The 14,082-nt window shown below is 33.8% G+C and overlaps 2 protein-coding genes across 2 annotated transcripts; both read right to left on the bottom strand.

Moving 5' to 3' along the window:
• Positions 1–564: 564 nt before the first annotated feature.
• Positions 565–5,089, bottom strand: LOC130804738 (uncharacterized). The gene is made up of 3 exons (XM_057669295.1): positions 4,714–5,089; positions 4,190–4,632; positions 565–1,183 (listed from the first exon to the last, which is right to left on the bottom strand). Exons 1-3 carry the CDS (start codon positions 4,876–4,878, stop codon positions 745–747), a joined length of 1,047 nt encoding a protein of 348 aa, XP_057525278.1. The 5' UTR covers positions 4,879–5,089; the 3' UTR covers positions 565–744.
• Positions 5,090–5,672: 583 nt separating this feature from the next.
• LOC130804739 (uncharacterized) lies at positions 5,673–9,484 on the bottom strand. Its single transcript, XM_057669296.1, has 3 exons — positions 9,296–9,484; positions 9,159–9,202; positions 5,673–7,293 (listed from the first exon to the last, which is right to left on the bottom strand). Exon 3 carries the CDS (start codon positions 6,689–6,691, stop codon positions 6,101–6,103), a length of 591 nt encoding a protein of 196 aa, XP_057525279.1. The 5' UTR covers positions 6,692–7,293; positions 9,159–9,202; positions 9,296–9,484; the 3' UTR covers positions 5,673–6,100.
• Between the last annotated feature and the right edge of the window lie 4,598 nt (positions 9,485–14,082).

The following is a 14,082-nucleotide window of genomic DNA, read 5'->3' as shown; positions in this document are numbered from 1 at the left end:
CAGAAGTCTGACCGAGCTACTTCATTGCCCTCTCTTTAGCGGGAAAAGAAAATTGGTAATGAAAACCTCGAGTAACCCTCCTTTGTTTAGACTTTATGTCCCTTTGAGTTTGCACCATAAAATTCAAAAAACCCTCGACATATTATACAGTAATGAGTTATTTTGTGCTTAAAAGTAAAGATACGAAGAATGCGTCTAAATATTTTAACTCTCGAGCCCAACTTAGGATAAGCCACATTTGAGTCCACCTCAAGTTTACCTAAAAACCAAGCCAAATGCGATCAAAATCACCCGACTTACAACTTACAATTAGCAACAGAAGTGAACAAAGGAAAGAAAATTACACTCCCATATAAACCTTTCACCAAATACTATAAAGCAACGGGCAATAATCTACGAACTTACACTTATAAATTTGCGCACATCAATCCGTAACGTAAACTTACATAAACTCTGATCTACGAACTTACTAAATCGAATATCGTTAAGTTGATCAAGAAATATTCCGGGTACTTCATGTTAGGCTTGAAAGTTGAAACAGCCACATGCAAGAGACCAAACAAATGCAACAAATATGGAATACAGAAATACTTCTATACGACAAGAACCAACGGTCATGAACGAGGAAAAATACAATCAGATCCATAAATAAAATTTTAAAAAGTTATCTAGCTAGGAAATGTGCAACTTCTTTGCAAAATAAAACAGCAAGACGAAATGAGGCATACACAGTTAACGCGCTATTCATGAAGACAACAAACGCTTGATACCTGTCTTCTGCTCTGCCGTAAGCTTTGTTGGAAACTTGATATTGAATTTTATTCTCAAGTTACCTTTTCTGGAGGGGTCCTTCGGGATAGGCATTCCCTCTCCTTTAACGACCTCTTCGTATGAAGGGCTAATGACAACATTGATGGGTATTGATAAGGCGCGTCCATCCAGTGTTGTTATTTGCGCAGTATAACCGGTCAGAGCTTCAACAAGGGAGATTTTCTGGGTGACGACAAGATCATTACCATCCCTTTTAAATACGTTGTGAGGCTTCTCGTCAATGATAAAGACCAGGTCCGAGGGTATAACTCCCCGCTGCTCGTGTCCCTTTTCGGGAAAAGTTATTTTGGTACCCTTCTTCCAACCTGGTTTGATGTCGATAGTGAGGATCTCCTCCACTGTAGTTGGTTTCCTACACGAGGAAAAAAACTGTTATTTGACAAAACTATTGGAACAGCCACTATTTCTCTCTATTTTATTGAACGCACATACGGTCTTGTCAACCATAACACAATAACTGGATATATACAATGTCTTGCCATTTGACATTCTTTAAAAGGGACACCAACAATATCCAAATTGAAAATTATCCAAACCATGGACACTGAAAACCCAGCTTTAGCATTAAGCGAGGTTATGAGCATGTTTAACATGTTCAACTGCATAGGCCCTAAAAAAATTTAGGGTCTTAATATTAAATTATGTAATATATGTTAAGTGTTTAAAGATACAAAGTTTGTAGAAAAATATTATAATTATTGAAATTGCACAGGACAATTTGTTTATTTTTGCTCCGCCTAACAGTCAACCATAATAGATAATTGTGAGTCGGGTAAGCATCAATAGAGGTAATACAAGATTTCAGAACTTGTATTTCTAAAAGCAATCGCAGTCACAGGGGCTTCAGCAAGAGTATATATTAAAGAGCTCCTCAAAAGCACTTATTTTATTTGTCACATACAAAATTCTCATGTGTCTTTTGTTTTGAGACGTCACAACTAATTATCCTCCAAATAACTAATGAGAAGTCTACATGATATATGCGCCTCCAATGTCATTCCCCTAATTTAAATAGAGGGGTGAAAATCCATATATTATGAGCAAATGTACAAAGTTACTTTCATCTAAGCAAGTTTCCACATCATCATTCACTATGATTCCTGAATCACATGTGAAGTCAACAATAGACATTTATATCGAAATGGGGCAAACTTTTTTGGTGTGAAGACATAATCACAAAACACCAAAGAAAGACGGTGAAAAAAACTATGCCCAAGAATATGCTCAACATAGTTTTTCATCCTCGTAGCTAGAAAACCTATGTAATGAACGATACCACAAACTGCAGAAATAGAATAACATTTGAAAAACCTTCGCCTTAACTAACCTTATTCAATTTTTCTTTTTTTAATATATTATAGATATTTAAAAAGATTGGTGAAGATTTGAAGAATAAAAACAAAAATTGTAAAGCACAAAACTTCTATTTGTGTTATACCTCAAAGAAAATACACTAAACTTATCCACGAAAATTTTCTTGAATATTTCAAACAAACAATTTTCATTAGTTTAAGTTTTCCAGAAGCCTTCAACTAAAGAAAAAAACAATCTAACAAGTTATTAAAATACATTCATCATTTGATTATAAATGTCATCAAGAAAATGATGGTGGAAAATCAAAAGAAACATTTCAGCACCAGCAACTTCTAAACATCTCATGAACAAAAAGAAAATTATAAGACATTTTAGAAAAAATGACCTATTCATGGTGCAACAAGCAGAAAAATCATTCAAATGCACCACATGCAAGGCTGCAACCACAATGCCAAAGCCTTGATCCCAATGAGGTCGGATACTTAACACAATAGTTTAGTCCTAGTGATCAATCACCCACATAAATTCTCCTCCTTCATGCATTTTTATCTTTTAACAACAAATGACCTAAATCACTCGTATCTTACCTCACTCCTACCCTCGAAGTCATCTTCGGCCTCCCTCATCCTCATATGGTAATTAATTTATTTGTACTTCTAGCTTAAATTTTTCCTCTTAACAGCAAATTCAAAATAAAGTTGAAGCATAAAAAATTTCACACTCAAGGATCTTACTGTAGTAGAAACCAACCTATAATTTAGGTGAAATCTAAGGAATGTGCCCTAGACTAACACTAGGTATATCTATGATCATTTGCTGGGTTGAACTTTGTGCATTATATTTGACAAAAAACTAGCATTTGCAAAAGGAAAAATCTAAAGCCAACACTAGTACAAGAAGCAAAAATAGGACCAAAACTCTCATTAATCACTCAAACTTCTAACTAACATAAAACAAACTCTGCCAAGCTCATTAAGTTTGCTTTGAGAACATCTAGAACATTTACAAATATTGTTGAATGGCAACCCAAAAACCTTTTAAAAATTTGTACTTAATGCACAAACAAGTAGCTCAATCAGTGTCACATGATTTGCTAATCGCCTCGCAAATAAACAAATTATGGTCGATTTTCGACTATTTTGGTCCATTTTGAGCAAATTATGAATTGAAAAGGCGAATTAGCAAGAGGATCATATTCTAATGAGCTCAACATCAAAGATATAGAACAATCTTGAGTCAATGGAACTTGGTCACATGGACTAGTGACACTAAATAGAAAGACACAAACATTAAAGCATTCCCATACATTAGCAATATTCTAGAAAATCATTCATTTTAAAAAACCAAAACTATCAAAAGAGCGATGAATATTCACAATAATAAATTACTACCAACATTATGTCGTTTTCCTATCTGACTTTTCACAAAGGATATAAAACGTGCATATGAAAAAAGTAGCACATCGAAAGCATAGAGAATAAACACACATATAGAAAAGCTAATTTAAAAACCACCAAAAGGTAAATAGGCCAAAAATGGATGTGCAAATGAACAAGTTGTAAGAAACTTCAATTACAACTTTTAAAATCTTGGAAGATTGAAATATGAGGGGAGTTCCAAGGAAATTCAAACTTCAATAAATGTATTGGCAGATGTTATAAGCTGCATTGCACATTCTAGTTTGATATTGCACAAAAATAGATCATATTATCTCACAGGTGAACCAATGCAAACCCGACGACTGACCCCGTTTGCAACAGCAGCATAAGCAGATTATTGGCTTTTAGTAGCAGAGAAGACCGACAGTGAGCTCTTCAATCATCACTACTAAACATACTTCAAGAGTGATACCCTAAATCTCCAAAAAAACAACACATCAAACAAAGGTAGAACCTATCACACAAAAAACAGAATCACAACCAAATTGCACACCATGGGCAGTAGTAAATCAACATGAGATGACAACTTTCACAATTGTATGAAGCGACCACAAAAAACAACAAAAATAACATCAAAAAAAGGAAGAATAGATGCAAGGAATTACCCAGAAGCATCAACCTCCCTAGAAATCTTCATCTTCTTGGTGGTACCCTTGTACAAATCCTCCAAACTACAAAGCAATGGTTTCTCATACGCAGCCCCCTTTCGAGGCATAGAAGAAGCCTCAGCACCACCACCTGCGCCACGACCAAACTGGGAAAAAATATCTTCCCCAAATAAACCTCCTCTTCCAAACGCAGACGAGCCACCCATACCATGACCACCCCGAGATCCTCCCATATCCCCCATACCAAACGGACTAGAAAACCCAAAAAATTCGGAGAATATATCATCGGGGCTACGAGTATTAAATCGGAAAGATGTAAATCCGGGTCCCGAATCTGAACCACCCGAAAATCCAGAAGATCCTGGTGGTGGTACTTGCCCCTTCAACCCTTCTTCACCATATTGATCGTATATTTGCCGCTTTTGAGGATCACTCAAAACCTAAATTTTTTACAAACAATAAATCAAAACACAAATAAAAACGATTAAAAACAAAAAAGATAATTAAAACTGCAGTAGTACATCGTAAGCTTCAGAAATTTGTTTAAATTTGGCTTCAGCATCTTTCTTATTATTAGGGTTTTTATCAGGATGCCATTTCATAGCAAGTTTCCGGTAAGCTTTCTTGAGATCTTCCTCTTTAGCATTTCTATCTACTTGCATAATTTTATAGTAATCTACACCCATATTTTTTCTTCTTCAATCAATCTCAAATCTTTATGATTAATAATCTAATTACAAATTTGGCTAAATCTTTGATTTTGGGGAGGGAAAGAATGGGGGTTTTGGAAGAATGTTTAGATGAATGACGATGAAGGTGGAACTTGGAAGGATTAGGACAGTGAGAGGAGGAAAATATGATATGGGCCGGTGAATTGGATTACCTTTTTTTTTTATTATTTTGTCACTACTCCAGATTTCATTATTATTTGAGTCTATGATTTACTTGCTCACGTGAGTTTGGAATCTTGTTGAATTTTTTTTTTAATATGATAGGCCGAGCGAAAAAAAAAACTTATTGAAATTTGATTATAAGATTTTGTTTGAAAGGTGTGGTATTTGTTTTAACTGAGATAATAAGTGATTACATAGGATTGGTTTTATTTTCATCTTTTTAATGAGTTCTGAAATTCGTTATTTAATTGTCGATATTAAATGGTGTGAATGATAATAAATATTCAGTATAATTTTAGTAGAAAAATGTGTGTATAAGTTTAATGGTCAAGTTTTATCATCATCATAACAAGTGTATATCGCTTATAAAAAATATGATCATGTCGTGGGGAGATATGAAAGACGACAACTCATACATATAAAGGAGTATGGGGCCAAAGAGCCCATCGGTTCGAGAAAGACGCCCAAATAAAGAGATTCGTGTAATGAGTAAGAATGAGTGAAGCTTGACTCGTTAGCCTACATCTCACAATACAAGTACAGAACCATTAGCATAATTTAAAAATAAAAAATAAAATAAAAATAAATAATGAACAATAATGAACACTTGTTCTACTTTAATCATTTTATTTTTTTCACAATATATATTATAGTATTATTTACAGATATTTCATGATATACCATTGAGTTTCTTCGAAATTCACCATATACCACATGAAATGTTTTAATCCACCATATACCATTGAGTTTACGTCCGTTAGCACAGAATACCATTAATGACCACTGCCGTCAGTGCGCCGTTTGTGGTAAATTAATAATTCACCATATACCATTTACTTTTTTTTTATTTGCGTCAAATACCATATTTGAGAATGACGATGGGACCTTCCCCGAGAGATGGTTATGTGAAAGATTGAGGGTTTCCAAGTTTATCAGTTTGACAAGATCTTGTGGGATTGGACTAGAAATATTGTTGCTGCTTAAATCCAACAAGACTTGAATTTCAATAATGTTGCTAAGTTCTTCTGGTATGTTCCTGATAAGCCATTGTTGAGACATCAGTATTGCTATCAACACTCCTCTCATGCCTCAGTCTTTCCCTAACCCGCTCTCTAGCACGGTTTAACGCATGTTCATCCTCCAATTCTCTCCACATTTGGAAAATAGAAGAAGCCCTAGAGCTTGGCCTTTCGACAGTCTCTTGCCTCCGCAAAGAAGGGGACTGAGATTCCCTAAGAAAATAATAATCAAGCATGGAAACAGAATGTAAACCTGCAAGAGCCATCAATTCAGACTCCCGGTTTCTCCTCTCCATGGTGGTAATCATTTCTTGGGCTTGTTTAGCTGCCCAACGACTTAAAATCCTCGATTGTCTCCTAGCAGCAGAAGACTCAGCCAGATCATCCCCTTCGAGATCAGACCTTCGCCTCCTACGCATAAGCTGATTACCCTCATCATCTTCGTCCTCCATATTACGAGCTGAACTACACAAGGTGAACGACATACAATCATCCGAATGACCACACATAAACTGCTCTAGTCCAAGCTCAAAATTCAGCCCTAGCATCGGTAGAATTCTCAGGCTTTTGCTGCAATGGTCGGACATCCGCTATTTCTATCCACCCCAATCAAACACACACACACAACAACCAAACTAACAGCACCAACAATAACCTCTAAAACCCTATTCTTGAAACCCAAAATCAATACAATTTTGCAGATTATCTTGACACCCAAATTCAATACAATCCTGCAGAGTAAAAAGAACTAAAAGACCCAATACAAATTTATGAATGGAAGTCTATACTCTATGCAATTACAGAAACAATAGTTGTATGTGAAACAGCCCAAACCGGCGTAAACAATATAATAATAATATTGTCGACAAAGCACAGCGGAAGACTTATAGAAGTCTGGGCTGAATCCGACCTGTGGCTCGATAGCCACAGCAACCAATATCAGAGTATTTAAAAACTTTACAAAACTGTAATACAATTACTTACAACCCAGTTATAAATTAAGTTAATACATTATAAAATATCTATTTTTTATTTAATAAGACATGATTTGTCAAAATGTCATTATAAGTTAACCTTCCGAAAACGATGTCCTCGCTATTGCAACACATGACACATAAATGAGCAGCACATCCATTTGCACTAAAGATGGCAACCTGAAAGTGGATCTATCTCCTGTGAGAGATAGGCCCTATAAAATAAAAACTGTCAACAATTACATTGTTGAGTAATCCAACAAACTACTACAAACATAAACATTATTTTATCCAAATTAAAACTCTTTAAAAAGATCGTTTGGTATCGACATAAATACGGTTATGAACCTTTAGTTCATAACGAATCAAAACACGGCTATTACTTTACAAGTTAATAGCGTAAATCAAAATGCGGCTATTACTTTACAAGTCAATAGCGAAACAATACGGCAAATGACAAATATGATATCATTTGCAAAACAAACAAAACTTTATGTACCAAACGTATTTATTCAAAACTCTTATTAAATCAATAATTTAACAAAACTTAAAACGTGGGAATAGATGGACCGTCAGGAAGTAGGCTTGATCTAAATCCTGAGAACACGGGTGATCGTCATCACCGAAAATACGGTTCTTGCAAGAACGAAACGGGATCGGGGGCTCGAGACCGATCCGAATAACCATTACCTATTATCAAGCTATAGGATTTCACAATAATCCGGATATAAATATCCGTTGCCAATTCCCAAAAACGTACATTTTTCAATGTCGAACATTTCAATATAACACAAAACAATAATTCAACTGATTTTCTTTGAAATCAACAATCATAACTCATTTTCATAGTACAATATATTTAAAAGCTCATATATAGGAACGTATGAACATTCAAAACATAATTTAATCAAGGTCTAGGAGCAAAGTCAAACAAAGTCAAAATCCACAGTTTCAAACACCAAACGATTTTGCTCAAATATCAATAGTAGTAATACCACACCTTATAAAATATAACTTGAACTTTGAAATACTTGAATTAAATTTAAAAGATAGGATAGTAGTTTGCTTGTAGATTACCTTTCTACGCCATGAATAACAATCAATAATTAAAATACCAATCAATTCATATGTTCCCAAATTTATACTTGAACCAAACACTCATATTATTCAATTAAGATCCATAACCCAACAATACCAATCCATAAAAGGAACACAATAAACCTAAGTTAATCTCAATTACTCAATACATAACCTTAAACCTCCAATTTATTTTATACTTCCTAATCCCACATATTAAATTCCATTTAGTACCATAACAGGACACTTGTTAGTAATTTGGTCATAATTCTCTCATACGAATTCATTTCGGGGCGATTCAAGTGCCTACGTGATCGCGACTCGAAGCTCTACAAATATCATGAAGACACAAGAACCCAAAAACAATCAAAATTATCCCAAAATAGCCAAAACAGAAGGTTCAGTGTTGATTTTCATGACAGCCTGCGGGTATACCACTGTTTTGAACATAACTCCCTCATACGAACTCATCTTGGGGCGATTCAAGTGCCTACGTGATCGCGACTCAAAGCTTACAAATTTCGTGAAGACACCAGAACCCAAAAACAATCAAAACTATCCCAAAATAGCCAAAACAGAAGGTTCAGTGTTGATTTTCGTGACAGCCTGCGGGTATACCACTGTTTGAAACATAACTCTCTCATACGAACTCGTATAGAGGCGATTCAAGTGCCCACACGACCGCGACTCAAAGCTCTACAAATTCTAAGAAGACACCAGAACCTAGAAACAATTACAACTGACCGAAAATGGCCAAAACAGAATGCTCAGTTTTTGAGCTGAAATCTCAATATCCAAATATTAAATTTCATACTAGAAACCAAATAACCCAAATAACCAATACTAATCAACACTAGCAAGAACCCAATTACTAATTAAACTCATATACTCTAATTAAATTCAAGTTGATACCCAAATTGAATCCACGACCCAAATTAAATCCACATACCAAACTACTTTAAAACATTCAATTAATACTTAAAAAGAATAGTTTGTGGATTACCTCAATCACCATCGAAGGACCCTTCAACTTTCAATCTTGATGAACTTCAATTTGAGTCACAAAATTCCCAAATCAATTTACAAAATCCTAACATTTAAATTTGAAAACAAAACAACAAAAGAAGGAAAAGTGGTTACCAACAATAAAGGAAGGAGGAGAAGTGGTTGCTGTTGGTGGTGGAGCTCGTGGCTGGGCTGCCGGTTGATGGTTGTGTTCGTGGGTCAGCCATGAGTGAGGGAGAAAGGAGTAAGGTAGCTAATTTTGTTTTTGTGTTTGAAAATGAAGGAGTAAGGGTAATGGATGAGGATAAAGAAAGATATGGGGAAGGGGTGTGTCGGTTTATTTGTGGTAAAATGGCTTTAGCTTTGACCCATAAAATTCTATTAAAGCCGTCTCATCGTAAGACAGTCTTATATAAGACGTGTTGTAAGGGTACAATAGGCGATTTATGAAATAAGTAATATTTCATAATTGGTAGTATGAATAAGGATTGCATTTAGGAATTTATTTTTCAATACTTTATTTAAATTTATTTTTTATAAAGATAAGATAGTAATCAATTAATAAAATATAATCAAAATACACTTTTATCGAAGTATTCTTTGTACGAATTTTATACATTAAATAAAATATACCTTTTTCTTGAAAATATTAACAAATGAAATACTTGAGTCAATATTATCAAAATAATAATATCATTACTCGGATTAACTTACTTAACAATCCCAATCAGCTTAATAAACTTATGATTAAGCTTTGTTAAATTTAGTCTATTTCAGTATGTATGTACCCTAGAACAATTTTCAACCTGATCAAACAAAACAAAAAAAAAAAATCAAAAATCTAACTCAAAATGAAGCTAAAATATTTGGTAAAGACAGAGAATATTTCCAAATGTTTAATATCCTCAAGCTTTAATGGCTTCCTGAAATCACCTCCCCTTCGCAATCTGAATCCATAAATAACCCATATGGTTCTTTCGGATCCACTAAATCCCGTCAATTCTTGCTTGTATTTTTTCGATTTTCTACGAAATTCACAATCTCCATTTGCTCAAATACCCGATCTTCATGCCCACATTACCCTTATTTTTAGATTGTTAGAAGTTAAAAAATTTGTAGCTGCCAAAAACGTAGTGAAATATATGACTGTTGATCGAAATCTCAAATGCCCACCTTCAGTTATGGCGTTTGTTTTGGAACAATTTGGTTATAAACCCACAACTGTGGCAAAATTTTATGACCTTTTGATGAGGGTTTATGCTGATAATAAGCAATTCCATGATGCACTTAAGGTGTTTGATTATATGACTGAGAGAAAGTTTTTGGTTGAGGAAAAGAGTTGTATGGTTTGCTTGGTTGCACTGAAGAATTCGGGGGAATTCGAGTATTTGCTCGATTTTCATGCCAAGATGGTTGATTCAAAATGAAGCTAAAATATTTGGTAAAGACAAAGAATATTTGCAGATTGATGAAGTCAAGCCTAACAATGGCGCCAGTTGAATGCGTAAGGGCATACTAGTAATTTACCACAAACGGCACACTGACGGCAGTTGTCATTAATGGTATTCTGTGCTAACGGACGTAAACTCAATGGTATATGGTGAATTAAAACATTTAGTGTGGTATATGGTGAATTTCGAAGAAACTCAGTGGTATATCATGAAATATCCGTATTATTTATCATTTGGAGATATGGTATTATGTGATATAAAAAGTATTAACAAATAACTTCTTTATGATTATTTCATTATTGTGGATATATTTCATGAAATTTTACACCACAAATCATTATAATTATCATCATTTAGATTTAACAAGCAAATAGGTGCTTTTAATTTATTTTTTTGCATATTTGCCCAAATTAATCCTAAAATAATAAAACAGTTACACTCCTAAATAGAGATAAATAGTCCAACTAATTTAAATGATACTCATTTGTAGTTGTTTATTTTATGCACAACACGTCAATCTTAATGTTAAAATTAACATTTTAGATATTAGTACACCCATTTTATGATATAGTTGTTTTAAGCTTGTCTCACTATGACAGGTCTCATACAAAAAGTTGTTCAATATTAATTCTCATCATCAATCTTTAAGAAATTATAAATTTTATCATTTTAGCACCTAAGCTTAATAAAGCCCAGTAACAATAAAATCGTTAACATTGTTAAAGTTTCTGTTGATGATTGGTTGACCCAAACTAGAGTCTTGGTCATGGGAAGAAGATGAATAAAAAGTAGGTGTTGACTGCGGCATTTGCATTTGACTTTTTCCAAAAAGTTAAGAAGGCGAATTCGCAGGTCGCGAGGTTGGTATTGTCTCGCGAAAAATGTCACAAAAGCTACTGTTTTATGAAGATGTCGATCGCGCGTCACAAGCTTAGTCGCGGGTGAGAGGTCATGGGCAGGGAGATTTTCCGCGGGCTGCAAAAAACTGAAGCTATGTATTATGATCTGTGAATGTTGCTAATTGCAAGTCACGAGCTCGCGAAGGGACAAAGTTGTCGCGTGTCACGCTATACCTGGGGTTATTGCGGGGATCGGATTTAGTTTCTTCACGTTTTTGGCCATTTTTGCATTACTTGTAGCCTAAGCATCTTCAAATTGGGGTTTACTATATAAACACCCCTCAATCAAGGCTAAGGTTTATTGTTGAAACACAAGAGATGAAGTGAGCCATTCTTGAGAGAAAAGCTTAATTCATCTTTGTAATCTTCGCGGTTTATAGTGAAATTATAAATCTCGGTGCTGGTGGACGTAGCTATCACATTGATAGTAAACCACGTTAATTCGTAGTGTGATTTCTTATAGTTTACCTTGAATTTGTTTGTTATTTCTTATTGTTTTCGAGTCTTGTTTCTTTTATAAAAACACCTATTATGTGCACGCATTTTACAAAAACTTCTACTATAATTTTTAATAGGTATTTAAATAAAACTAGTTTTAGTAAGCATTTAAACTAATTTTAGAAGGTATTTTAGCATACTGAAGTATGCATTTTGAATAGTTGATGTATGCATTTTGATCTAGTTATGGTGAATATTTTTACATACTGTAGATACATATAAACACCTACAATAAATAACATAAATCCTACACCAAATGACCTAAATACTTACAGCGCATAATATAAACTCCTACAACACATAACATAAATGCCTACAGCAAATAGCCTAGATATGTACAACACATAACAAAAATACCTATAACACATAAACACCTATAGGAAATAACCTGAACACCTACAACACATAACTTAAACCCTTACATCAAATAACCTAAACACCTACAACACATAACTTAAACCCTTACATCAAATAACCTAAACACCTACATCATATAACACCTACTTGACAACTTCAACGTGTTAAAAACACCTACTTGACATATCGTAAACCCCTACTTGACGTATCCTAAATGCCTACTTGAGGTATCCTAAACCACTACCGAGTAAGAGTATATTTACACTACATTTTTCATTTTTGTATTTTTTAAAAATCAAATGGGACGGCCCAATTGAGACCGTCACTTTAAAACGCCCTCTTACAACAATTTGTGTTTAAGAATAAATTAGTGCATTAAATAGAGTATAAAAACTAAATAGGATAATTGGTATGAATTGTAGGGATTACTATATGAAGAATAATGTAATCAGACCGCCGGTGACTACTCATGGAGACTGTAGACTGGTCTCATAGACCAACACAAGTCTTTTCAGCGCACTTTGGCCTCACTCGTGCGCGCCCGAGAAAACTTCCCAGGAGGTCACCCATCTTAAGATTGCTCCCCACCAAGCACGCTTAACAGTGGAGTTCTTAGCAAATGGGCTCCCGTGAAAAAAAGATGCACCTTGTTGATATGAGTAGTCTATCAATCCTTTTTAAAGCTTAATTCGGGGTATTACACTTTCTCCGTTTTAAAATACTCACACCTGATTGTAACATGTTTTGTGGGAAAATATTACTTTCATTAGCAAGTATAATGGAACAGAGGAAGTGCATTATTTTATTTCTATATATTGTATACTTAAGATGTTTGACAAATGACTTTTTATGTGTTGTCTTTTTATGTTGATTTTTGACTTTTGGCTTTTTGATTAGTCAAAAAACAAAAAAAAAAAAAATGTTTGATTAATAACTTTTCAGCCAGCTAAAAAAAATGTCTTTTAACCAAAAAGAAAAAGCTAAATTGGTTACCTTTTTAATTGACTTTTGCTTGATGACCAACATTTTCTTTAATAAACAACCATTTTCTAATATATAATTTTACCAAATATCTCCTTATACAGCTGACTTCTTCAGCTAGTTAAAGCTAACAAAAATCCAACAAACCAGCTGCTTAAACAAGCCAATTAAAAAACTAATAACTAATAGCTAACAATCATTTCCTAAACACCCACATTGTCTAATAGCCAACAATAATTTCCCAAACACCCTCATTGTCTATTATTGTTGACTTTTAATTTTTTGGTTGGTCAAACATCCAAAAAAGTACTTCGCTGTTCCCTATTGAGATTCCCATAAAAAATATTTATGTAATTAAGTAAAATAAAATCTTTTAGATGATAAATATATTATTTTATTGAATAATAAAGTTAGATGAAAAAAGTGGACCATAAGTAATAAAATATGAAAATAATATTCGTGGAAAAAATTTAAGGACCACAATTATACAAAAATGTTAAAAATAAAATTAATAAAAGAGATGTGGGGACAACAAGCATTAAGAACATATTAAATTAAGATGAACAAAGTTAATTATATCCAAAAATTTGTGATATGAATTGAAAAATTTATTAGAAGAACAACAGACGTAATGACCAAAAAGTCAACTGAGAATATTATTAAGAACAAAGGAAGTATTTAGTAAATAGTTTTTTGAAAGAGAATGGCTCGAACCCAACAATGATAGAATAAGATG

The sequence above is a fragment of the Amaranthus tricolor genome, chromosome 17 (genome assembly GCF_026212465.1).
Source record: "Amaranthus tricolor cultivar Red isolate AtriRed21 chromosome 17, ASM2621246v1, whole genome shotgun sequence".
NCBI classification, from domain to species: domain Eukaryota; kingdom Viridiplantae; phylum Streptophyta; class Magnoliopsida; order Caryophyllales; family Amaranthaceae; genus Amaranthus; species Amaranthus tricolor.
This window is presented reverse-complemented; position numbering and strand designations above follow the sequence as displayed.

Excerpts from the sequence above, each read along its gene's own strand:
- LOC130804739 (XM_057669296.1), bottom strand. The coding sequence starts at position 6,691 with ATGTCCGACCATTGCAGCAAAAGCCTGAGAATTCTACCGATGCTAGGG.
- LOC130804738 (XM_057669295.1), bottom strand. The coding sequence starts at position 4,878 with ATGGGTGTAGATTACTATAAAATTATGCAAGTAGATAGAAATGCTAAA. Across the intron at positions 4,633-4,713 it reads AAATTTCTGAAGCTTACGAT|GTTTTGAGTGATCCTCAAAA; the intron begins GTACTACTGCAG and ends TAAAAAATTTAG. Across the intron at positions 1,184-4,189 it reads AGGGAGGTTGATGCTTCTGG|GAAACCAACTACAGTGGAGG; the intron begins GTAATTCCTTGC and ends TTCCTCGTGTAG.